Here is a 27818-nt window from a genome sequence, read left to right on the forward strand (position 1 = left end):
TTTTGTTTTCCTTTTAAACTGTAAGAATTTGCTATGTATAGGTTGCTCTAGTCGATATGATCCCTGTACAACTCTTTTTGTCATCATGTAAACTCTTTTTGCAATGCAAATTCTTTCTGTTCTGTTAACTTTCGCTACATTCTTTTTCTGTATTTATGCTTGTGCTATTAATGCTGTTTGTGGTTGTTTCTTTTTGTTCTTCATGTTGCTCTCCAGGTTGCGCAGTCCAATTCAAGTTTGGGGGTTTTTGTCTCACAATGCCGTTTCCTCCCCCTGGGTATTGTTGTTCCTTTTTTTTACTCTTTGTCATTTTTGTCTCTCACTTGACTCCATGTCCCACATTAAGGACATTGTGTAGTTTAAGTTTGGGGGTGCATCAAAGCATTCTTGGCATATTTTTGGTTTCATAATTTTTGCTAAGGAATGATAATATAACTTGACACTTGTCGGAAATGAAACATATGTTTAATACCTTGTGTATAGAAGCAATTGAAATTTTTGAAAATAAAGAAAAATTTGAGTTGAAATGATCATGTAGATTCAAATTAGTCTGTATAAATGTTTCAATTAGATTCTTCCTGGATTTACACTCTTATAAGCTTCACAATGCACAGATGCACATTGGAAACTTAACTGTGAGGCATGCAGCTTGATCAACCTTGACCTTGGCCTAGTTAATCTGATTTGATGAACCTGATAGATGAATATCTTTGGCATGATTTAAGTTAAAAAAAAAAAACAAAAAAAAAATAAAAATAAAAATAAAAAAATAAATAAAAATGAATGAAAAATGACCAGTTGACGTTCGTAGCCTTTCCAACTCGAGCTATTAAGCCCTTTGGAGTGTCTCTACACTTAACACCCTAAAGCCGTCTGGTTTGGGAGTTGTTGGCCTAACGCTTGGTACAAGGGTTAGAAAGCTTAAAGGACTTAAACATTGCACGGTCATTCAAAAAAAAATTGTAATAAACATGGTTAGCTAGAGTTCGTAGCCTTTCCAACTTGAGCTATTAAGTCCTTTGGAGTGTCTCTACACTTAACACCCTAAAGCCGTCTGGTTTGGGAGTTGTTGGCCTAACGCTTGCTACATAGGTTGGTTAGAAAGCTTAAAGGACTTTAGCATTGCACAACCATTCTATGTTTCGCTTATGAGTTGAAATAAATTGTTAACAAGCAACAAAAGTTGTCTTGAAAATAAAATCATGCCTTAGGGACTTCATGTAAAAGGGAATTCATTGATTTGAAAACTTGTGCCTTGGAATTGGAAAAGAAAGTAAAAGCCGCATGTTGAGAATCCAATTCACTTTCACTGGAGTTTGAGTTATTCCCATTTAAGAGATGACAATTGAATTATTTATATGGACTATGATGTTGATGCATGCATGTTGAAATGGTTTTTCCCATTTTTTGTATCAATGCTTCATATATGCAAGGTAGTTTTCCCAATGACCCCATCTCCAGTTTTTGTCTGTTTCAAGTTGTATTTGAGCTATGTATCTATCTCATTTTACCATGGATGATATTTTTGTAGTAACATGCCCATGGTTGTCTTTTCATTATGTTTTTCATTGTAGTTTTGCTAAAGGACTAGCAAAATGTAAGTTTGGGGGTGTGATAAGCGCCGAATATTGTATATTCAAGCGCCCTAAATTACATTAACAAAGTCCAGTTATTAATTATTTTATGTAGATTAACTCCATTTGCATGTTTTTATGCATTTTCAGGTTAAAGTGCAAAAAGGAAGCAAAAATGATGCCTTGTGGAATTTTGAGCAAAAAGGATGCCATTTCTGAATTTCTGGCAGCAGTGATCATGACTTTTGTCGCCATTTTCGACCTAGCAAACTCAAGAACTAGACTTCCATCATAACATGAAAGATTTAGATCTCTGAATCAGCTTTCCAAATCTTCAAGTGGTTCATCATTCGGAGTTCGGAGCAGAGATTTATGATCTTCGTAACAGAGGTACGCAGAACTGCCTGGCAGCACTGAAGTACTGCCTTTCTCCCCATTTTCGACCAACCAGACTTGAGAATTGGGTCTTCATGAAAACATGAAGTTTTTAAAACACTGAATCAGCTCTCCAAATATTCAAACAGATCATCATTCAGAGTTCGGGGCACAAAGTTATAGCAGTTTTCCCAAAATAGGTCAGCGCTGAGCAAGAGGAACATGTTGCACATTGCACTAAGTTAGAGTGCTCGAGATCACTTTTCGAGTGCACGAAAATCAGGCAGATTGCACTCGGAAATGGCTCAATTTCAGCCACTTGCACATTGGTTTCCTCAATGCCATCTTCCTTCTTTATGAAGTGGTTGGAGGTGTTCCTTGGAGGAGAGAGAGGGTGTGTTGGAGAATAAAAAGCTACCCAAGGGCCACACATTATTTATCTTTGATTTTTGCAAGATAGAGGAGGGAGAAGAGAGCAAGAAAGGAAGGTGTTCTTGAAGCTAACAAAGGGGAGCTCGAAAATTGGAGATGGAGTTCAAGCTTCTTCTTCATTCTAAGGCTCCAATGGGTAACTAACTCATTTTCTAGGGAGGTGATGAAACCCCTCCCTTGTAAGCATGTGTTAGTATAGTTTATTCTTGGGGATTACAATGTATTTTTGATAGTCTTTCCATGGTCAAGAGCCTCATTTTTGTTGTAATGAATGTTGAATGTTTATAAATGATTATTGTGAGTTATTCATCTTGTCTTGGATGGTTACTTTTCGTAATCATATTGCTTGCACTTCCATGGTGACAATGGAAGTTAGATCATGGAATGGTTTCAATGGCATGGAGTTGGAGAACCTAGATAGTTCATGGCTTAGGGTTTCCCTTTGATGGTCTATACTTGATTCTTTACTTTATGTGCATTCACCATTTAAATTAGGGCTTGATAATCCTTGACTTAGTAAGCATGTTCTAAGCTACATTTTAGTTTAGGTAGTTGATTATGTGAACCTTTGATGGTTTATTCTTGCCTTCCTATTTAAATGAACTCCTTGAGGATATTATAGCAACCTAGTATTGTTATGTATCATGACTATCATATATGTTGTTTTTCCCTTAAATTATTCTTAACCTAGCATGTGTATAGGGATGGAGGTGGATTCATTTCCCTAGCCTTCTTTACTTGTACTTCACTCCCTTGAATTCTTGCAATTTATTGTTTTATGCACTTTTAATTTCCTAGCTTAAGTGACATCCAACAAACCTCTATAAACCCCTTATCATTCTAAGAACAATTCTAGACACTTAGGTTGCCATAGACTAGCGCAGTCCCAGTGGTTCGACTTACCCGACCAATAGCCCTATTTTACAATGATTCGTGCTATTGCGAAGGTTGATGTATAGTTGATCAACCGATCAACTACACCTATGACTTAAACCTAAAATTTTAATGATAAATCCCAAGCAAAATACCATCTTGGTTACTGCACTCTTGTGACTCAAGTATCATTATAAATATATATAATATTTTCGGGTTCAGGTTGGGCTTCGAGCTTCATCCATATCAACCCAAGCCTAGTCCGAAATGAATTTGGGCTCAAAATATATAGCCGGGCCCAAACCAAAATTAGAAAACTATTGTCCAAACTCACAAAATTTAGGGCTGGGCTCGGGTTATTTCGGGTTGGGCTCGCCCGAGTTGCAGCCCTAGAAAATAAGAGGAAGAGAGAAAAGGGGCTTTGACATTAGTTGTCCAGGTGGGGTCCATGTGATCCCAAAATATATCATTTCGCATTATATGCATGTACACATATACACACATGCTACAAACACACCTCTTGGTACGTAGCCACTCAAACATGTACCAAATAAATAAATATGAAGTGCAATGACATCGAAAAATAATCATGCGCACTACAAAACCGGTTGCGGGTCACGCCCGAGACCTCCCAGCCCAAAAAACTGAAAAATGCCGAAATGGATAACAATGCATTTCTAAGAGTTCCAAATTCGAAGAAATACCCTAACCAACTTTCGGAACCCACCCTGCACACCCCATGTATCCGGCACACAAAACGAGGCAAAAACAAAATAATCCCAAAAAATCGAAAAATCCCCGAAAATGGAAAATAGAAAAAATCAGAAATAGCACAGTTCAACACCCTTCTATAACACGACGTGTTTTAAAGCCGTAATGACTATGAACCCATTAGAAGTACTCCAAATAAGTCTCTGTTCTGGGGAAGTTAAAAACGGACAATAGTGTATCTAAGTAGGGTGAGTGCTATTACAAATGGACTAAATACGACTAAATAAATTTGTACACATTGCTGCTAATAGATTGGAAATTTGGCTTTCAAAACTAGTTAATTTTTAAAATTTCATTTCCATTAAACTTTAACGAGAAAAACACTCCATTTATATTTGGCTATACAACAACTATTTTGTCTCTCAATTTTGATCTATTCTTATACTTGCTTGATGATTGTGATTTAAGGATGCAACTTGGGCAAACATCCTAGAATCTATCCCCAAGGGCATAACGGCGTTGGCAGGGATTCGGAAGGTAAGTTTTTGAGGTCTCGTTTTCGAATTGCACACATGCGCTAATAAAATAAAATAAAATAAGCTCCCAGAATTTAACCTCCTAGAATCTAATATAATCTAAAGCCCAACTTGGTTTTTTTTTTTTTTTTTTTTTTCACAGTTCTTTTGTTTCACGGTAGGCTTTGGATAAAGATGTTAGACGATTGAGTCTGAAATTAACTATTACTTTGTATTATTATCATCATCATCGTCAATTGAATTATTAGTAAATTAAGACAAACCTATGCATGATCCGAGCTTAAGCTGAGATCGATGACTCTATTAACCTTACTAAAAAGTAACGTTTATTGTCATAAGAGGAGTCTTTGTCTCACATCAAATTTGGATCAAAAAATAATTAAGTATATATGGGTTGGGTGTTAGCATTATCTAATAGCTCAAGCTTTTGGGTTAGATCGCGAAGCATCTAACCTATTACAATTGGTATAAGAGTTAGACCCTTCATGTCACCTAAGGATATGTTTGGTACAATCGAAAAAAAAAGAAAGGATTATTGTAATGAATTCACAACCATAACCTTTTTCATAGAGTTTCTCTTTTATAAAAATAAGGGCAAATTTGGTATTATTAAAGTTTCATTAAAAACATTGGTCTTTCTTTCCATTTCCTCCGATTTTTTGAAGGATAACAAAATCTACTATTCATGTCTAATTCTATCCCTCCATATTCTTTATTATTGTTTTCTTTCCATCTAACATTTTTTATCAAACGCATTTTTTTATTTTCTTTCATTAACATTCTTTTTTTTTCCTTTCATTTTCATTCTACCAAACTAACCCTAATAATTTATTCTTTTGGATGGCATCGCGAAGCACTCAACCCATTAGAAATGGGTATGGGTAAGAATAGCCCGATTTGAGTTTCAAATAATGACTGTACCAGGACCCTAACATTTGCCTAATTCAGCTAAGCCCAAAAGCAAAAACCAAAACTAATTTTAAAAAAATTAGACCAAAAGCATTTCCCGCCTCTTTGACTTCTCTGTTCGACTACAGATCTGTCTTTATACTACATCGATTGATTTTTCTCTGCAAATTCAACTTTCAAAAACTTTTGGTTTCAGTTCTATTAGGGTTTCGAACTCCGAAATCCCTTCACTTCCTTTCTCATCGCCCTCCATTGTTTCTTTTCTAGGGTTTCGATCTCTGAAACCCCAGAAAACACACCAATTCAACGTGCTCACTCACTCGATTAGGGTTTGGGTTCTGAATTGAAGTTACAATGTACATCAAGGAGGTTTGCTTGGAGGGGTTCAAGTCGTACGCGACGAGGACGGTGGTTCCGGGTTTCGATCCCTTCTTCAATGCGATAACGGGGCTGAATGGTTCCGGGAAATCGAACATTCTTGATTCCATTTGCTTCGTTTTGGGCATCACCAATTTACAGCAGGTTCGGGCCTCAAATCTTCAGGAGCTCGTGTACAAGCAGGGGCAAGCTGGGATTACGAAGGCTACGGTTTCGATTGTGTTTGATAATTCAGACAGGAGTAAGAGTCCTCTTGGTTACGAAGATTGTCCGGAGATTACGGTCACCCGTCAGGTATATGGGATTTTGATTTAGGTTACTTTTATCGATATCCATGCAATTATACGCTTCACTTTTCCAGCTGATGGGTCTTAAATGATACATTTCATAAATGGGTTGGTGTTATCTGGTCAATTTCCCCCCCAAAAAAAATAAAAATGTACAGCTGAAACCACTCCTTTTTTTATGGTAACTTACAAAAATGTAAGGGGAAAATAAGATAATGAAACTAACTAGTTTGTGGGTGTTTTCTATTAAGTGGAGATTTTAGATTAGAGGTTTTCTGAAAACATTACAAATTTGGTAGGATGAGCTCCTTAGTACAAGGAAAGTAGTTTCTCTTTCTTACTTGTCAAAGAATATAAGATCAAAAGTTCCCTATCTTTCTATATCACAATTGAATTGATATTAATACATTTTTTTGGGATTTTAAAGTGTTATATAACCTTAATTTTGACTAACTTAACTTTTGGAATTCAATAAATAATAGCTTTTGTAGGCTTTTCTATTGTACTTTTGAATGATGCCGGTGTGTATGGTAATCAATATTGTATCATTCAGTTCATTGTCCGAGAAAAAGGGAAAGAATATGCAAAATAGTTTCATGTAGTGATCAAACATTCAATTAGTAATTCAGAGATTGTCATTGTATAGTTATTCGGGTCTAATCTATCAGTTGCTTTAAGGAAATTTCAATATGATATTTTCTGAGACATTGCTGCTTATGTTGCAGATTGTGGTTGGTGGAAGGAATAAATACTTAATCAATGGGCACCTGGCGCAGCCTAGTCGAGTACAAAATCTTTTCCATTCAGTGCAACTTAATGTTAACAATCCACATTTTCTCATTATGCAAGGGCGCATTACTAAGGTCCTAAACATGAAACCCCCCGAAATCTTATCTATGCTTGAAGAGGCAGCTGGGACGAGAATGTATGAAACAAAGAAAGAGGCTGCTCTGAAGACGCTAGAGAAGAAACAAAGCAAGGTTGATGAGATTGACAAGCTTCTTGACCAGGAAATACTTCCTGCTTTGGAGAAGTTGAGGAAGGAGCGGATGCAATACATGCAATGGGCTAATGGCAATGCAGAATTAGATCGACTCAAAAGGTTTTGCATTGCGTATGAATATGTTCAGGCTGAGAAGATTAAAGACACTGCAATTCAAGGGGTGGAAGGAAAAAAGACAAAGATTTCTGAGATTGATGATAATGCGGAAAGGATGCGTCTGGAGTTACAGGAGGGGGAAACGGAAGTAGCAAAGTTGACTGCTGAAAAAGAAGCAAGTATGGGTGGGGAGGTAAAAAGTTTGTCAGAGAAAGTAGATGCTCTTTCTCATGATCTTGTAAGGGAGGTGTCTGTACTGAAAAATCAAGAGGAAATTCTTATGAATGAAAAAGAGAATGCTGAAAAGGTAAGAAGGGATTTTTCACCCTGTTATCAAAATTTTATTACCTTTAAGTCACTTGTTCATGTATGTATGCCATTAATTATTTGTTTTGTGATGTGTACTCTCTCTGTTTCACATAACATCTTGACTTCATGCCTTAATGCTACCAGATCGTTAGAAGTATTGAAGAATCAAAACAGTCTTTAGAAGAGAGGGCCTCTGCTGTAAAAAACGCTGAATATGGGGCAGCTGATCTTAAAAAAAGAGTTGAGGATCTTTCTAAGAGTTTGGAAGAGTATGAAAGGGAATACCAGGTAAGATTGCCTATATATGCCAGTTTTGAGCATTGAACTGTGTATATGTTGTTGTCTCTTGCATTCATATCCTTACAAAATCATTTTCTTGAAAATATTGTTGTGATTATTGTGGACAGGGTGTAATAGCTGGTAAGAGCAGTGGAAATGAGGAGAAGTGCCTTGAAGATCAACTGGGTGATGCAAAAGTAGCTGTTGGAAGTGCAGAAACAGAACTGAAACAGTTGAAAACAAAAATAAGCCATTCTGAGAAAGAGCTGAAAGAGAAAAAGCATCAGTTATTATCAAAGCGTGAAGAGGCTGCTGCTGTAGAGAATGAGCTCAATGTCAGAAGAAAAGATGTGGAAGTCGTTAAAATGGCCTTGGAATCTCTTTCATATGAAGAGGGACAGATGGAAGCTTTACAGAAGGTATGCTCTTCAATTGTCAGTTCAGCAATACCTTGCACGTTAAATGGTAAATGAATCTCAATTTGGTTATTTCCTTCTTCTCCTTCTTTTCTATATTGTAAATTGTTCTTCAGGATCGTGTAGCTGAGTTAGAGATAGTGCAGAAGTTGAAAGATGAAACTCGGATTCTTTCTGCACAATTGGCAAATGTTGAGTTCACATATCGTGACCCTGTGAAGAATTTTGATAGGTCGAGGGTGAAAGGTGTGGTTGCTAAACTCTTTGAAGTGAGGGATAGCTCCACAATGACAGCATTAGAGGTTGGCCTTGCATGATATCCTATAATTTGTTTATTTTAAAAGCAGTATCACTTGTTGCCAAATTATATTGTGTTTTAAGCACTCTCATATCTAGATTCTTACAATGAATTTATGTTCAGGTTGCTGCTGGGGGAAAGTTGTTTAATATTATAGTGGACACAGAAAATACTGGAAAGCAGCTGCTGCAAAATGGTGATCTTCGAAGAAGAGTGACAATTATTCCTCTAAACAAAATTCAATCCCATCCTGTTCCGCAAAGAGTTCAAAATGCTGCTGCTAGATTGGTTCGTCTCCACACTTGTTTTTCTCCATCTCTGATATCTCTTGTTAGTGCGTGCAATTAGGTTGGTTGTTGTTTTACTATACTAGGTTGGTGAGGGGAATGCAGAAGTGGCACTTTCTTTAGTTGGATATGATAAGGAACTGAAGGTACGAATCACTGTGCATTATTGATGTTATTGCTTGCTTTTGTTGCTTATTGAATTTTGATGCATATGTGATGTCAGATGCTTTGAAGATCAAGGCAAGTTTTTAATTACTGTTTTTTTGTATAGGTAGTCATGTGTGTTAAAATGTTGTGGTGAATATTGTTCTTATACTTGTAAAACTCAAACCATGCCTTTTCTTTTTCCCTTTCTTTAGGCGAATGATCATAAGCTGTGAATGAGTGGAAGAGTAACTAGCTTTTCGTGATTTCTCTTTTTCTTGTTTGGGTTAATGGAACTTTTGTGTAGGGAAGTTTTTTTTTTTTTCCTAGTTGGTACTAACACACCCCCCCTCCAAGGAATTTTTGTGCAGGCAAGTTGCATTATATTCATTATGAAGTTCTCAAAAACTTGATGTATATTGCAGAGTGCAATGGAATACGTGTTTGGTTCTACCTTTGTTTGCAAAACTAGTGATGCTGCAAGGGAGGTAAGTCTTTTTTCGGCAATGCTTTTTACCTCTGCCACTTTTGTACAGGATAATTCATTCGATAGTAATTGTGGTTTGACCTTTTGGTATGATATATTGCATATTTTTGGTTTGCTACTATATTCAGGTCAAATTATTTTTTCATGCAGTGATGGATATTTTAAGTTTTAATATACATGTACTTATCAATAATAAAAATAAAAAATTGAAATGTTGAGTTCTGTTACTTCAGCCATCTTCTTTATATCCATTTCTTACTGATTCATTAAATATATCTAATGTCAAAATTTAAGGATATTAGATTCCACGCAACGAAAGTTTTTCTATTTTCAAATTGAGGATTGTGTAACAAAGATGGACCCTGTTTAATATTTTTGCCCTGTTATTGAAGATTTAATGGAGGAATCAATGGAGACAATCTTTCAGTAATTGATGGAGATTATTGAATATTTAATGTTACTGGAGGAATCGGTGGAGAAAAATCCTCCTTGTTTTCTATTTTCTATCTCTTTTCATTCTCATAATTTCTTCTCCTATATAAAGGAGCCTCCACCACTGTATTGTATATGAATTGAGAGACTATTATAAAAGTGATGTAGCCCTATGGGTTCTTTGTGCTGTGGATGTAGGCCCTAGTGGTTGAACCACGTAATATCTGTGTGTTCTACTTGTTTTATTTATCTCTTCACTACTGTTTTATACTTTACAACACCTGTCATATTGAAAATTTTGTGTGCTACTTATGTTTTGAGGGGTCAACCTAGCTCAACCGAAGGCATAAAACCCTCAGTCTAAGCCAACTTGACCTCCAATTTGACGAGCTTAACCCAAGCATATATTTTTTCACTTGAGTTGGGCTTTGGTTTTTCGAGTTAGACTTGGCTTAAGCTTGGGTTGTCAATATTTTATAAATAATATAGGTAAAATGCTGTCTTGTTTTGGTGGGTGGTGGGAGTAGGTTAAGATGTACTATTAAAAAAAAAAAAAAAAAAAAAAAAGATAAAAAACCTAAGAAAAGTATTTTGCTGTTTACACAGGAAGTGTCCTCACAAGTCAAAAAATTAGTTGGGTTGCATTTAGGTTTATCTTTTATATGTACCTAAATGTAGGTAGCTAGCTATTAATTGTCCAACTCTAGTGCATTCACTTGTTTCTTATTTTTGTTTCAAAATTATTCTGAAATAAGCATCTTTTTGACAATTTCTAGGGCCACCATGGCTTCTATTAGAGTTAATTTTTTTGTTTTTTTTTTGGTTTTTTTTTCTTTTCCCGTTTTCGAGAAATTTTTAATAGTTGGAAAAGGTTGGTGGATAGGCAACGTTGACATCATTTGAGGTTATGGTGGTATTAGAAGATAGACAGGTGATTTGTTGGAAGTGGCAGAGGGTCTCTAATTGGCAGTGGTTAGGTCTAGGGTTGGTGATACTAATGGCAACAATAATGGTCTATGGTGATGGTAAGAGTGACAATGATGTTGGTGATGGTTGTGGTAGTTGCGAGGAAGGGGGTATAATTTGTGTTGGGTTGGCTGTGGTTTCGTGGTATATTCCACGTAAATCATCTCTAAAAATTCTTTTTTTATTTTTTATTATATATATATATATATATATATATATTCCACATAGACGACAAGTGTATGAACCTGGCCCAAAGCCTTCAGCCAGCATCGATTTCAGGAACACATTCCTAGTGATAGTGAAAGTATACAACATCTTCAGTCCATTGTTTAAAGGGAAAGAAAATGACTGGAAGGATATGGTACTTCTCTCCTAAGTATAAAAGTATACAACATCTTCAGTCCATTGTTTAAAGGGAAAGAAAATGACCGAAAGGATATTCAGCTACAATGCTAGTGGTCTACTTTCTCTCCTTCTCCTAAGTAGACCAACATTCCTGAAGTTCGTTGATGAAATCGCTCCTAACTAGCACTAAAAGCTTGCATTCAATGATGCTGAAGACACACTTGTCCCTTGAGTCTAAGAGGACCTTCATCTGAATAGTCGAAGTATTCCGAGCCTGCTTAGAAAGCATATAAGCAGAAATACGCTTAGGATGTCAATCTTCCATCATGCATTTCTCAGTGGGAATACATCCCTGGAAATCCCAACAGCTGGGCTAACTCTGCAATGAGGCTAATGACTTCATAGTTTATAGCTCAGTGCCTATAGAGTTAAGGATGAGTTTTCTCATCCTGGGTAAGGCAAAGGATGAATTTCAGAGATCCCCCAACGATATGCTTCGCCCCAGGCACCACATATTAGATGTATGGGTTTGGAAGCGGTTACCCAACTAAGGAAACATAACCCCCGACAAATTATGTATATAAATATATATTTATTTCTTTATTGAAAGGTGCTCTTTTTGTGATCCTTGTTTTGATGTCTCCTTTTACTTTCTTTTTTTTGGTAAACTGTGATACACCAATTTCCTTTCCTTTTATTTTATCATGTATCTGTTTCATGAGTTTAAAGTATTTTTTAGTGTGTGCATTAAATGGTACCTCAATTGATATCCACTAAGGGTGGATAGTGATTGGGTTTTGAAAAGCTGTGATTTATAAATATGTTATAACTTCATGGAAGGTTATGACATTTTAGAAGTCATTTAGGTTGTGTTTCTTAGACCATGCACCAAGGGGGGATGTGGTGGGGGATGGGGGTTGGTTAGTAATGGACTCGACTCAAGTAATGCATATTTAGGCTGATAATGCAGTTAGGATTTTGTGCATTATTCAGACTAGCTGATCGTTAACAGCCGTTATGGTACTATCATGGCTGTGTCAGCCACTTGACTACAAAACCTAATCCTTTCCTCACTTTCTCTCCTTTGTTCCTCTTCCAGCCTATTTTCTCATCCTCCAAACACTTTTTAAACTTTGCTCTACTTCTCAAAACTCATTAAACACAAAATTTGGCTATATCGAAACATTCTGATCTTGCAAAAAATTTTCTATTCTGTAATTTTTTTTTATACCTAGATCAAACATGAAATGTTATCAGTTGCTAAGTCTATGAACTTTGCTTCTAGATCTTGCACTGTTTCTCCAGATCTATAGGTTATCAAATTAATTCTGAATTTTCTTCAAGAGAGTAAGTAATTTACATCTATGTTACCTGGACTCTGGTATGTGCCTCAGTACAAGTATGTGTCCAAGTGACGGTTGTAACAAATTCCAAATGGAGGGATACAGAGACGCTGCTAAATATTCATATTATATAATGATTTTCTTTTGTTTTCTTTTCTTTTTTGATAAGAAGTATTTTTCTTTTGTTTTCTAAACTCTAATCACATTTTTATGCAACATAAGGTGTTCAAAATAGGCATTTACCTTGCTATGAAGCATTAATTTTAAAAAAATATGAATTATTGAATATGCTTTACAATTATATGTCCAATCAAGTGTATTAAATGCATATCTCGTACCCTTGTAAAATAGATTTACTTTCATATAAAGTTGTAAGTCATATATATATATTTTTATTGTATATTACAAAGATGATATATTCTTTCAATTTCCAAAATTTTAGATTTGTTAAATGTTATGTGATTTTTCAATCTTCTAGATTTTTTAACTTCATTGTTCAATTTTTTTTTTTTTTTTTTTATTTCAATTTTTTATTTTATTTTGCACAAGTGTATTAAGAACGTGTGCATTATTCATAAGTACTTTACACTTATTCATTGTTGTACAATTCCTTATTATATAATGAAGTAAATAAATAAGTAAATTAAAAAATAGAAAACTGTTGAACATGACAAAAATTCTGAAAATGATAAAATTTTCTGAAATAAATATTTTATGCATTTATTAACTTTTTGTAAAGTATAATTATTTTAAAATTATTAGTATCTATTTACTAATACACTAATATCATCAATCTGTCAATACAAAATCTTAATTATATTAGTAATGCTAATAATCTTTAAAAATAGTCACACTAATAATCTAATATACAAATCCTCTATTATTGGAAGTGGTTCTTCTCTCTGTGGTTTCTAATTTGTTTGGGGGGTGTGCCTCCTCTTGATAGCCTTTTACTTCATTGATTAATCCTTTATAAAATCACCTCATATAGGGAAAAAAAATCTAATATACAAATTAGTTGCATTTATATGTTTGATTTAGAAATGTAATTTATTGCAAGCATTTAGTTGTTTGAATTAGATTGTACTTTAATTTGCTGTAGAATTAAAAAATGTCAAGTCAGAATGGAGATAATAGTGGTACTGGAAATTAAAAGGTTGGACCTACAAAAAAAGAAAAAAGAAAAGGGTTGGGCCTACAAAAAAGGAAAAAAGAAAAAAAAAAATTAATAGGTTGAGATTTGGAACACTGGTGGAGGGGCAAAACACAACTCATACACCCTTCTTCCCACACCCGGGCTCCAACCCCTTTCCCCCTCTGAGGATGGGAGGTTATTAGTTTAAAAAATTGAAAGAAGTTCATATTTGTTTGGATTTGGGTTGATCTAGACAAGTGGCCTAGATCAAAATTTTGTCCACTGAAATCAGGTAACTTGTTTTCTTTATGGTCAACATGAACATCATAAAACCATGCTGGTTGCTAAACCAGTATAAAACTTTCATCTCTTATGTATTTTGCACTATTTAGCTATTTGCTTTCTACCTTCAATATAAAATTCTCTGGATAATTTGTGATTAAAGCTTTTTAGTTTTTGGATTTCAGGTTAACTAATTTTCACTTCAATTATTGGTTTATAGGTTGCTTTTAGTCGGGAAATTAGCACACCAAGTGTCACTCTCGAAGGTGATATATTTCAGCCAAGTGGACTTCTGACTGGTGGTAGTCGCAAGTAAGCAATAACATGCTTGTTCTTCCCAATAACACTTTCATAGGGATGCATTTGCCTAATGCAATGCTTACGATTTATTTGCAGAAACAAACAAAAAGGTTGACCAAAACTAACTTGGGATCAAATCATTAAAAACGAATTTAGAAAATTGAATATAAGAGGACACATGACTTCTAATAGAATAAAATGGAAAAAAGAAAATTCCTGTGGACATCCCCATTGGTTTGGGATAAATGCTTGGATGATGATCATGATGATGATGACTTATTGCCATGACTCATCACGAGAATGTTAAAAAAGCACACACAGTTACTGTTATTGTTGCACGAGAAGATTCTTGTAATTGTTTTTGTTCCATCTCAAGTAAGCTGATTTCCTAAATTAGCAATTACATGTTGCAGGGGTGGTGGTGATCTGTTAAGGCAACTTTATTCTTTGGCAAAGGCTGAATCAGAGCTTTCTATTCACCAGAAGCGGTTATCTGAAATTGAAGCGAAGGTTGACCAGGAATACTCTCTTTTATTGAACAAAAAATTGTAGATTAGAAAAACAAAAAGAAAAGAAAACATTGTGCTCTAATTTGAATAATTTGTTTTGCATCTAAATATGTTTGTGATGTAGTTATATATTCGTGCTTCCATTTCACGTATTTATTCTTTACTCAACTTGTCTATCACATGGTCAATGGCTATCTTGTGGGCCATATTGGTGCATTTGAATTCTTGGTATCTTATCTTTGTTTTTATTTGACAAGTTTGTTTTGTATGCACTTGTGGAAAGGGGAAACTTTCAGTGACGTGATGAGTAATCAGCAAAACCGTGACTTTTACAACTTTATAAGTGCATCAAAAAAGGAGTCTCGTTGTCCTTTATTAATTTTATATTTTTATATTTTTATTATCTACAATTATGTCTTGTTTTAGTTATCCATGTTTGTTTCATTTTACTTTTATCGTGTCTCTAACAGGTCATGGTCATTCCAAAAGAGATTAGAAGTATTTTTTAGGTTTGTCAACTGTGTGGTGATTGTTTTATTATTATAGGTTTGTCAACTATGTGGTGATTGTTTCATTATTATAGGCATTTGAGGTTTGATTCACTGATGGATATGATATGTATCTTATTATTTACTTCTTTACATTGTATTCTGGAACTAGATTTGACTCTTTTATATGGAAGTTTAAGAGCATGGAGCCTATGATTTTTCTTTCATACTGATTCCTTTGTTGTCCTCTTTTTGTCTTGACATTCAGATTGCTGAGCTCTTTCCCCTTCAAAAAAAGTTTAAGGACTTCAAGGCACAATTGGAGCTCAAGTTATATGACCTTTCATTATTTCAGAGCAGGGCTGAACAAAATGAGCATCATAAGGTTGTGGATTTTTATCTCCAACATACCATTAAGTGGATCTTCTGTACTGTACAGTACAGCTTAATCCATCATTAGTCTTCATGATTTCTGGTTTCTGTCATATTGTTGCATTGTTTTATATATTTATTTTTGGTGCCTTGTAGCTTGATGAACTGGTAAAGAAGATTGAGCAGGAGCTTTTAGAAGCAAAATCTGCTGCAAAAGAAAAGCAACTTCTGTATGAAAAATGTGTAGATACAGTTTCATTGCTTGAAAAATCAATTCATGATCATGCTAATAATCGGGACAGAAGGCTAAAAGATTTGGAGAAAAATATTAAGGCAGTAAAAGCTCAAATGCAATCAGCTTCAAAAGAACTCAAGGTTGGTTTCTGAAGTTGCTTACATTTATTATAAGATTCCCAGTTTTTGAAAGAACTAGTCATTCTACTCAACCTTCTCTCATTGGTGGATACTTTGCCTTTTCATTTCTTTTCAGATAAAAATGATGATTATTTGGCGAAAATCAATTCCAACTGTATACTGTATATCATTCCCCATAGTATTGCATTTATTGAGAACTTCTCTTTCCTCTCTCTCTGTGGAAAACAAGATTCTCTTGAGCTTTTATACCGGTGTTTTTCTCCTGTAAATTTGATGTGATGATGCATACCCCTTGTGCCCCTATTACCAAAAGATTCAATTTGGTTAATATCAAAACTGTTACTGAATTGTTTATATCTGATAAAAAATCAAGAGGATTGGTGAGTGTAAGCCAGCATAAAACCTGAAAGAACAAGTGTTAGTTTAGGAAGTAACATTATCAATGGAGGTTTTTCATTCTAGAGTTCTCTTGAGGCTTCAATAATTTGCCTTGGTTCACAAGAAGTTCGTTTGTTTGCTGATATCATTGTACATCGATTTTGTCATGGTTGATAATTATTGTCTATTAAATTATTAATATCTTTTACCCTACAAGGTTGAAGGTTGAAAGGGTATCGAAATAGAAACAAGTGCATTTGTGCATTTAAAGATAATTGGTGTCCTTTCTTTAGATAATATGCTATCACTAAGCCTAATTTCTTTTTTATTTGAATTTACTGAGTGCATATATATCATGTCTAGATTGAAAAGTAGCTACAGAGATAGAACCTTCATTTTATACATATCTATTTCGGTTGCAAATATGGAGTTTTTCTATTCAGTTTGCTTGTCTGGCAAGTGACATCTGTCCACGCTCAAATACAGCTGGTGGACATACAATCATGAAAATAATTCATGACTTCGTGGTAAGGGTGAAAAACTTAATCATTAGAACTGCTTTAAAATTTGCAATGGGTTTGGTTTAGATGTCTGCTTGGTTCGGCCAGGTTGCACTGAAGCACACATGCCTGGTTGATTTTAGGTTTGATTTGGGATTGCAAAAATCAAGTCTAGTTGTTGTATGATCCTGGTGTACAGACAGATCCTTCAACCTATTAATATAATGAATCCTCTTTTTCAGTCACATGAGCGGTTTTTAAGTTTTTTGTAGGAAGCTTTCAAGGCGTCAATATTTTGACATAGGCTACAATCCTACATCACAGATACAGAGCCTAGCAGCTGCAATTCAGTTTCTGTTGAGATAGTTGAATTGTGCTCTATGTTGTGAATGGTCTGGCCTTACAGATGCCCAACCAACCCACACTTTTAGATCATCAATTGTTGTCTGTTTTCTAGAATACTTCCTTTTGAATTCTTCTTTTGTAATTCAACGATGCACAGTACCAATAGATTAGCTCTAGTGGTGTCTCCTTTGCTTTTCAAGTGGAGGATTGAGATTTCAAGTCCCTGTAAGGAACAATTTGTGTGTGTGTGCTTGCCTTACCTATCAGAAAAGAAAGGAGAATAATTCTACCATGCATAAGAATTTTCAATATGTATAACAAAAATTTAAACGATGTAACTTTGTAAGAACGTTATCAACATTTATAACTTAATTAAAGGTTGAAGCTTTTTAAACATGGAGAAAAACATAGGTGCAAGTGAAATTTTGTCGTTTTCTGTCCCTGGCTATTTTGTATCTACAATTTTTGTTTCAATAGTTTGCTATTTCAACGATCTTATCTGTGAGTTTCACCATATGCATAATGCACAACTGTTGTTCCTGCAAAAATTGTCCCTATTACCATGAACTCTTCTAAACATTGGTGGTATGCCTTTATTTCCCCTTCTCTGCTCTAAGTTAGCTTTCCATATTAGCTGGGTCTAAAGTTCAGTTGTGCATCATTTTTTATAACAATAGTTGTATTTCCAACACCAAAATCAACATGACTATTGTATTACACTTCATATGGCATTAACACAAGTTGGTCCATACAGACTTGCTATGCCTCTAGGTTAAGTTCACAAGTCGCAATTGCTTTTAAATTCCTCTTGACATGGTTTTGCATGCTAGTAGGGGCATGAGAATCGAAGGGAGAAGCTTATTATGGAAATGGAAGCAGTCAAAGAGGAACATGCATCCTTGGAGAGTCAGTTAATTTCTCTAAGAAACCAGATTAACACTCTCACATTGGAAGTAGATGAACATAAAACCAAGGTAAACACAGATTTATTTTGGCAATTAGTTTTTCAACCCAATATCTTGTCAAGCAGAAAAGATAATAGAAAGGTTCTTAATTTCTCTTGCAGATTGCTTCCATCAGAAATGTTCATGACCAGGCACAATCTGAGCTGAATATCTTCCGGACGAAATTGAAGGAATGTGATTCACAGATTAATTCCATTCTTAAGGAGCAACAGATAATTCAACGTAAAATTAGTGAGACAAATATTGAGAGGAAGAAGATGGAAAATGAGGTAATGTGTCGGTAGATATTGTCTTGGGATTCCATTATTGTATGATAACCCTCATTCAATTTCTGTAATAGGTAAAACGGATGGAGATGGAACAGCAAGATTGCACTTTGAAGGTTGACAAATTAATTGAAAAGCATGGCTGGATAACATCTGAGAAACAGTTGTTTGGAAGAAGTGGGACGGATTATGATTTTGCGTCCCGTGATCCTCGAAAAGCAAGGGAGGATTTTGAAAAGCTGCAAGCTGAACAATCAGGGTGTGTACCTGTGAATGTTGCTTTCTGACTTTTATATGGACATTTCAATTTCTTGGACGGTCCTCATTTGCAAACTAAAAAGTAGTTTAATATTATCGTAGTTCATAAAATTAAGAGTAGCAAAAAGCTGTGCTGACATATTTTTCTTTTTCTTTCCTTAGCCTTGAGAAAAGAGTTAACAAGAAAGTTATGGCAATGTTTGAGAAGGCAGAAGATGAGTACAGCGATTTGATATCCAAGAAAAATATCATTGAGGTCAGTTAATGTTGATTAATATGTAGTCACACCAACTCATTTTACAAATCATGTAATTTTGCACAGAATGACAAGTCAAAAATCAAGATGGTGATTGAAGAGCTTGATGAAAAGAAGAAAGAAACTCTGAAAGTTACTTGGGTTAAAGTTAACAAGTGAGTTATAAACTAATTATGTGTCTTCATATTCTTTATGGTTCTTTGGGCATTTGAATCTACAGAATTTGACCATGCTTGCTCTTCAATTTTTTTTTCTTTTCTTTAGCGACTTCGGGTCCATATTTTCCACCCTATTACCTGGCACAATGGCAAAGCTAGAACCTCTGGAGGGATGTAGCTTCTTGGATGGTCTTGAGGTTCGTGTTGCATTTGGAGGTGTTTGGAAGCAGTCCTTGTCAGAACTTAGTGGAGGACAGAGATCTCTACTTGCCCTTTCTCTAATTCTGGCGCTGCTTCTGTTTAAACCAGCTCCACTTTATATACTGGATGAGGTACGTATTGTTTAGCCCCTTGAAATAAACTGGCTAATCTTTTTGATGCATTGTTTCATTACTCTCACCGAACCCCATCCCACTTTGTAGACGATGTATACTTTTGGATTTTGTATCTTAGAGGTATTTGGAGTCATTTTTCTTGAAAATAGTAGATCCTTGCTTGGATTAATTATCTTAATGTTTCAAAATTCATATTCCATGCTACTAGATATGTTTCTGGATTTTTCCTGGTTCCCACTGATAAAACTAGGACTTGTGCATTCTATATTTAGTCAAGTTTTTTGGTGACTAGCTTCAGTTTGTTATGAACTGGAAAACGAATGTGGCTGTCAACTTGCACTCAATCAAGTTTCTTACTCATTTGGTCTTGTGTTCATTAAATCAAACTGTTTCCTAGTCTTTGCAAAAGCCTGTTTCCTGGTCTTCATGTTTGCAGATTCTTGCTCAAGTATTCTACTAAACTAGGTGTCACAGCCTCTATCCTTAAAATGGACTGCCAGGAGCAAATACAGCTCCATTGATCACTGGATAAAGTTAGGAGTGTTGGAATCGTCCTTGTACCTTGTCAGGCTTTCACTTCTTTCTATTCCAAATGATTTTTTGGTCTCAATGTACATTTATGAAACTCCTTTTTGGCCACTACGGCCTAGATCCATGGCACACAAAGCCGAAAGAGGGCTACATCTCTTTTATTATATTCTCTATTAACTTTGTTTACAATGATCACTTCTATTTATAAGTGAAAGAAATATAAAATAAATATGGAAAATATATTGATGGAGGATTCCTAAAATCAATCTCATGAATCATTCCTATCAATATTCTATCAAGGGCTTAAATCACTCCTATAATGATATTCTCTAACCAAAAGATTATGTTATCCACAGGGCACTAAGCTCAATCATCTTATTTATTTGTGTCTTCCCTCACACTTTTTCCCTGCATATACATTTATTTATTTTCTCAGAATCGAGTAATCAGTCCCGCTAGAAATTTCCAATCCTTGGTTTAGGAACTCTTGAGTCTTTAATATGTAGACTAAAACCTCTATAAGCATCTCATTTGATATGTTCAGACTATCTAGAGTTTTAGACCAAAAAAATTTACTGTTTTGTGACAAATGCTTCGAAAAATTTCAGGCCAAATGCTCCAATATGATCTGAAATTACCAATTTTGCATTCTTTACTATTTGAGTGAAACTCCTTTTGTGCAAGGTTGTTAAAATCGCGATTCTAGGCTGTAGAATTGTGCGATTCTATGATCATATCCCAAAAACGAGTTGAATCGCATGAAAATCATTCATTTGGGTAAAATCGGCGTAGAATCGTATCCCAAAAACGAGTTGAATCGCATGAAAATCATTCATTTGGGTAAAATCGGCGTAGAATCGTACGATTCTACCGATTATGCTGTTCACCACTTTTTTTCCTTTATTATTATTATTTTTTTGGTGTTTGATTAATTGATTTCTTAACAGTTTTGATATGCATCATGCATGGGTATTTGATTCATTTATTTTTTGTTCTTGGTTTTTGAGTTTTAAATTTTGATTTTTGGCTCTGTCCTGACTACTGTGTGCAATTTTTTTTGTTCTGCATCTGTTCCATATGTTTTTGTTCTGCTTCTGTGCAAAAATATTTTGCTTTTGACTTTTGAGCTTTGGAGAATTAAGATTGTGCATTTTTTTTTTTTGATGTTCTGAGCTTTGGAGAATTGATACCAAGGTTGTTCAAATTGCGATTTTAGGTCGTAGAATCGCACGATCCTACGATCATAGAAAAAAATTGAATCGCATGAAAATCGTTTCGCTTGGGTAGAATCGGCGATCATACGATTCTACTGTTCACCACTCTCTTTTTTTTTTTTTTTCCCCCTGGTGTTTGATTAGTTGATTTCTTAAAAGTTTTGATATGCATCATGCATGGGTATTTGATTCATTTATTTTTTGTTCTTGGTTTTTGGGTTTTAAATTTTGATTTTGGCTTTGTCCTGACTTCTGTGCAAATTTTTTTGTTCTGCTTCTGTTCCATACGTTTTTGTTCTGCTTCTGTGCAAAAATATTTTGCCTTTTGACTTCTGAACTTTGGAGAATTGAGATTGTGCAAATTTTTTTTTGATGTTCCAACTTCCATACTTCTATTTTATTTAAAATTTAAATTTCTACTTTGCGCCTATGAGAATTGAGATTGTGCAATTGCTTTTTTGTTGTTCTAACTTCTATACTTCTATTTTTAATTTTTTTTTTCCAAAGTTTATCAGTTTATGACATGTTCTAATTTTAAATTTTAACTTTCTACCTTTTGTGTTCTCTTTTATATTATATTTGGACCTTGGAATGGTACTCTTTTTTTTTTTTTTTTTTTTTTTGGCATTATTCTTGTTATATTTTACACATAATTGTTTAGAGAGCAAGTTTGAATTATTTTTTTACTAGTTGGTAGAATCTTACGATTCTCGATCCGATTCCGATTCTACATAGCCCAAAACGATTCTACGTAGAATCCCGATTTTAACAACCTTGCTTTTGTGGTAGTTGTGTGACCAATAATAGCATGTCATGTAGGTAAAATTCCTGAGAACCGACACTAAAAATCTACAGTTTGGATGCAAATTGGTCCCACCGTTGTGAGATTTAGTATTTAGTTACTTTAATTCAGCCTCTTTTATTTTGGACTGGGTGCACATTTTAAATATGGAACAATAAATGAAAAGAATTCTGTTAAAAAAACAGAAAACATTCAATGTTCACAATTAGGTCTTAGAGTTGCACTCAACTCTCCTCCCGCGGAAAAGAAATATTCTGGAAATATGCATTCATTAATTCAGGCTTTTCCCTGGTTAAAATCCTTTATTATTTCATACGTTTTGAAATTCTTATAATTTTTCATGTTTGCATTGTGTGATTCTCATTCTTATTATGCCTGGACCCCGGAGTGAAAATCTGTCATTAGATATGTTCAACTAAGCTGTTTTTACTGGTATTTTCACAGGTTGATGCAGCTCTTGATCTAAGCCACACCCAGAATATAGGAAGAATGATCAAAAGTCACTTTCCACATTCGCAGGTAAATTTCTTTATTGATTTATTTATTTATTTTTGGTGGTTTCTGTTTAAATGAAAGTTTATAATTTTTTTTCCTTGAAAAATTTCTGAATCCATTAACTTTTAGTTAGTATTGGGAATTGAAATTAATCATGTTCATTCTGAAATTTTAGAACAGTAAATTTGCTCAAAATTTTTGATTGAGTAAATGGGCATTGGGTATGGTTTTAGAACTCATTTACCCAGAGGTCACGTCAATTACATCAAATTTGGGAGGGCTGGACTAAGTACAACCCTAATCTACTCCTCAATTTACTCCAACCAATGTCCACAGGGGCAGTGGTTGTTCTTGATGGCTATCTTTCTCCTATTTTTTTGTGGAGTTGTCTTCGTGCTTGTTAGGTTAATAGGACCTATGTTGGCATATTTTGTGATCAAAGATAGAGTCTGTAATGTTTTGTTTAAGTTTTAGATAGATTTTCAAAATTAAGTTAGTGTCAAGTTAGGTACCTCTTGTCCAAAGGGCATAATCAGAATTAAAGCTACAACTACAGGCAAAACGGTAATCCTTGAAGCCAAGGGTATAGTGGTAAATTGACTCTACTATATGCACTCACCAAATTAGGGTTCATGCATTAGGGTTTTTCTACTTAGTGCTTTGATATTAAAAAAATCTAATCTAATTTCTTTTAAAGTTTGTTTTGACATTTCTTTTTTTAGAATTTTCAAGTATGGAAGACAACTTCGATCAATCAACTGATCAATGGAAGGGCACCAAATGCATATTGATTGATCCGCATGAGTCCTCGATCAATCGAGATTTCCGGAAAGCTAGTTTCCTTTTGAAATTAAAATACTAAAGCCCTAAGTTCTATACATTCCTTTTTGTTTATAATATGGCTCATGATTTCAGAAAACCTTAAGACGCACAGAGATTTTGAGCTTGATTGAGAGATTAGAGTGCATGCATATTTTGTTTCTGCATTCATTATTCATGCATCATTAGATTGGAGGGTGTCATACGAGTGTGTTGACAATCTACTGTTGCGATACTGTTGCGAAACACGATGAAAGTTTAACACCAACTAATTTCTCAACCAAATACTACCCGAAGTTCTATACATTCCTTTTTGTTTATAATATAGCTCATGATTTCAGAAAACCTTAAGACACACAGAGATTCTGAGCTTGATTGAGAGAGTAGAGTGCATTCATATGTTATTTCTGCATTCATTAATCATGCGTCATTAGATTGGTGGGTGTTATACGAGTGTGTTGACAATTTACTGTTGCGAAACACAATGAAAGTTTAACACCAACTAATTTCTCAACCAAATAGCTATTGAACAAGCAGATCATTGTGAGTGGTGCAATCTGTTGATGGAGGGGGCTATGTGCTTGGAAATTCCTTGTGTGATTTTGTTGGTCAATGTGTATCAAGTGGTAATTATGGGTTTACGGGTAGTTGAACTGTTACCTAGTTGTAATCTCTTTCTGATAGTGAATTTTGTTTAAATGGGTTAGGTCATGTGGTTTGTCTCTTTGGGGTTTTCCATGTAAAAATATTTTTGTTTATTGTGCTTTTATTATAGATCATGTACTACCTTAAGGAAGGTGATTCCATATCTCGGCCAGTTTTGTTCGATGGAACAAACTATTGGTATTGGAAAGCTCGCATGGGAGCTTTTTTAAAATCCATGGATGAAAAGATTTAATTGTCGGTAGAAGAAGCAGTTTAGCTAACTACAATTCTAGAGCATTAATTACATTGTTCACAACTTTTAATTCCTCAGAAATTTCTAGGATCACTAATTTCACTACAGCTAAAGAAGCATGGGAAATTCTTGAATGTACATGAAGGAATTACTCCAATTAAAATCTCAAAAGTACAAATGCAAACAACTAAACTTGAGAACCGTAAATGGAAGAGATTGCGAGTTTGATGAATTTTTTGCTAAGTTAAATGATATACTCAACAGTAATTATGTTCTAGAGAGAAAGAATTCCAGAAAACAAAGTGGTTAGAAAGATACTTAGATCACTTCCTCCTAGACAATAGTCAGAAGTCACAGCTGTAGAAGAGAGTAAGCATGCAGGCATTATTAGGGTGGTTGACCTAGTAGGATCACTAAAATTTTATGAATTGAATTTCCCACCTTCTAAAAAAACAAGGGTATAACTAAAGGCAGTCCAGGAAGAGTCAAGTGAGAGTGGAAGTAGCGACACATAAGAGGAAATAGCACTGCTTACAAATTTAATAAATTTCTGAAAGAGTTTGAATACAAGGCTAAATCTAGTAAGAAAGCAGGCTCTAAAAAATGGACAAACCTGGTAAGGATACTAAGAAAACTAGTATCATCACATGTTGGAATTGTACTGAGAAAGGTTATGTGTAAGGTGAATGTTCTAGGAAGGCTAGAAGTAGAAAGAAGTCTTAACTGAAATGTAAGGCCAAAGCAATGAAAGCTACACTCTGATTCATCAAAATTTGAAAGTGAAACGAGTTCCTCCAATGTAGAAGAGTCTTAGGTTGTCTTGGTGGCAAGTGCATATACTTCAAACATGATTGTAGCTAAAACTACTTGGGGTTTAGAGACTGAAACTGAAGATGGTGCTAAAAGTCTTATTGGCAGTGAACCTAAGAAAGAGGATGAAGCTCCTAGCATGTTAATGCATTGTCTGTCACAAATAGGCACAGTATTTAATTACTACGTATTAAACAAGTCTTCTTGTTAATGTTCGTGAGACATAAGCTTTATTTTATTTTAATTTTGCTTTCTTTCTGCAGTTCATTGTGGTTTCTCTGAAGGAAGGCATGTTCAATAATGCCAATGTTCTTTTTCGCACAAAATTTGTGGATGGTGTTTCCACTGTGCAGAGAACTGTTGCAACGAAGCAGAACAAATGATTCGCTTCATCTTGTGGCGATTAAACTGAACTGGTAATATCTCCTAGAATCTCAATGAATTAATTCTTTTCTTTAAAGAAATAATTTTTTGTTCAATTATATCATTTGTGAACATATACACAATGTGTACATTTTGCTTTGTTGCATATGTATATTTCATTCAATTCTGAAGGCTTAGGGTAGATTTAATCATATAATGGCACTGTTGAATCTTAGGGTAGTTTTATCTGATTTTATTACTTGTCATGTTACCATTTGGTTATCTAACTCGCGTCCCACTGGAACAACAGCTATAATAATTTAAGTTTTCAATTAGACAAATTGGTCCATGCAAAACTCCTTTTACCAGTAAGTCATAGGAAAAGTGAAGAAAACCTTGAATTTTAGAATTTTGTAGCATTGAACTGAATTTGTGAGATTTTGAATCTTCATCCTTTCCTCTGCCAGTCCCATATAACCAATTTAAATATTAGAGTCACTATCATGTTGACGGAAGATGAAGTATATCAATGCATTATTTTGCTTATTCTATTTATATTTTAGTTGTTCATTACTAAGCTTTTTCATCCTTCATGTCTAACTGATTGTCATTTATTTCCCTTTCCAGCTTTCTCACATGAACTTGTGAAAAGTAAAACTTGCAAACTGATCATTGACTTTTAAAAATGGATTGATAGTTTTTCCCCAGTAAAGTTGGAAATGGATTGATTAATAATAAAAAAAATATTTTAAACCTCATCCTCATCCATAATGCTTCTAGATATGTGCTTATCTTAAAATGGGATGTGTTGGAAATGGCACTGTGTTACATGGGATTGTTCTAAATGACTGAAAGGACTCGGGTTGGATATCGGCAATCTGTCCGGTGTATGGCATGTGTCCAATATGTGTATCTAGGCATGCATTCAATGTGTCCGGTAAGTCAAGTTATTATATTGTTGTAATAAACTCCATTGTTACGTTCTTCCCATTATTATGGTTGCTTCAAAATGAGTGAAGCACTGAAGTCTTTAGCTAAAAACTTTATGTTTCATGTAACGTCTAAAGAAATTTCTAACAGATATGAATATGTAGCAGTGCTTCCTTGTAAAAACTCAATGCTCAAGACACAAACCTAATTGAGTCTGTAAAATAGAAGTGAAATTAATATCTTTAGAATAATGAACATGGTGATTAGAATGTATCCAATCTTAGTGTTTGTATTCTTATCTTTTCCATCCTTCATATTACTGATTTCAGATGGTTTGCTTTAATGAAGATTGCGAGCTTCGGTGACCGCTGACAATTACAATGTGTAACGTCTAACAGTGGTATATTTTTTTTGTATGCACTGTGTATAATTAGTTGTGTAAAGCATCTTTGGCTTCTTTGTATCTTGGAATTTGGAAAATCCATGAATTGTCAATCTGTTTGAGATGATGCATTTCACTTTATAATGCGAAAGCTTTAATTACCATATTCATGGAATCACTCTCCGAAATTAACCATATTTCTGCCTTACTGCCTTATCAAACGGTGTGAAACACTAATAGGTGGATTTGGGTAAGTTTACTGTGTTGAGATTTACCCATATGTGCTAAATTGCACTAAATCACCTATACTGTCAAAAAGTTGCAAAATACTCCCCTCAACTTTTTGACAGTATAGTGAGGAATTGCATTGACCCAAATGAGAAAATCAATTGACAAGTCTAGCGAGGGGTAATTTAGGAAATAAATTTTAATGGCCATTTCTCTACAGTTAAGTCATCTTTTCTTTTTTTTTTTTTATGGTCATTTTAAAGCAATTTTGTTTAGGATAGGTCCTTAATTCTAATTATCCCTTTTATAAGTTCATTTAGATTGGTAATGCTAAAAAAAAAAATACTACACTTTTCAACTTTTAATTTTGGACAGCCAAAAATAAAAAAGGTTGACATTTTATTTTTATTTTTATTTATTTATTTATTTTTTTGTGAAATTTGAAGATTTGGGTAAAGATGTTCTAAACACCATACAAAAGTTTCTTGGAACCCGTACAAGTGAATTCTGAAGCAATTTAGCTAATTTTGGAGAATACTTAACTGATACAAATTTTACCCCCAACTGGTACAAGTGTTTTCTAGACTATAGTTTTACTCCACCAGTTTTGAAAATTCTTAGCTTCTTGTTGAATACTATTATTATGTTATAAAACTTACAAAGGATTTTCACATAACAATTCAAGTAGATTAATGTCCAAAATGTACTCACAATCACACGCTTGTCCTAATTGTTATTCAACGAACTTTTGTGATCTTTTGCATTTTTTTTTTCTTCATTTTTTCGGTATTTTTTATTTTATTTTCTTTGGCTTATTTTTTTTTTGTGCCACCGATTAGCATGTCACGAGGGTTTCGAGAGTCATTTAGGATATTTCTTTGAATTTAAAACTCTTAAAAATGTATTTTGAGTTATTTTAGTATTTTTCGGATTTTTGGTCCGGG

General features: G+C 34.4%; 1 protein-coding gene across 1 annotated transcript; it reads left to right on the forward strand.

Annotated features, from left to right (window-relative positions):
* The first annotated feature begins 5436 nt into the window (after positions 1–5436).
* Positions 5437–26812, forward strand: LOC132268148 (structural maintenance of chromosomes protein 2-1). Its single transcript, XM_059768911.1, has 21 exons — positions 5437–6082; positions 6801–7481; positions 7628–7771; positions 7891–8181; positions 8295–8480; positions 8600–8764; positions 8850–8909; positions 9333–9395; positions 14118–14209; positions 14611–14707; positions 15463–15579; positions 15723–15941; positions 17998–18138; positions 18231–18398; positions 18470–18654; positions 18816–18909; positions 18976–19064; positions 19174–19399; positions 22394–22468; positions 25235–25387; positions 26594–26812. The coding sequence occupies exons 1-20, from the start codon at positions 5765–5767 to the stop codon at positions 25352–25354; spliced, it is 3531 nt and encodes a 1176-aa protein (XP_059624894.1). The 5' UTR covers positions 5437–5764; the 3' UTR covers positions 25355–25387; positions 26594–26812.
* The last annotated feature ends 1006 nt before the right edge of the window (positions 26813–27818 follow it).

This window comes from Cornus florida, unplaced genomic scaffold, assembly GCF_030987335.1.
Source record: "Cornus florida cultivar Cherokee Brave unplaced genomic scaffold, ASM3098733v1 CherokeeBrave_3.0.0_Hap2_Chr08, whole genome shotgun sequence".
Taxonomy (NCBI): Eukaryota; Viridiplantae; Streptophyta; class Magnoliopsida; order Cornales; family Cornaceae; genus Cornus; species Cornus florida.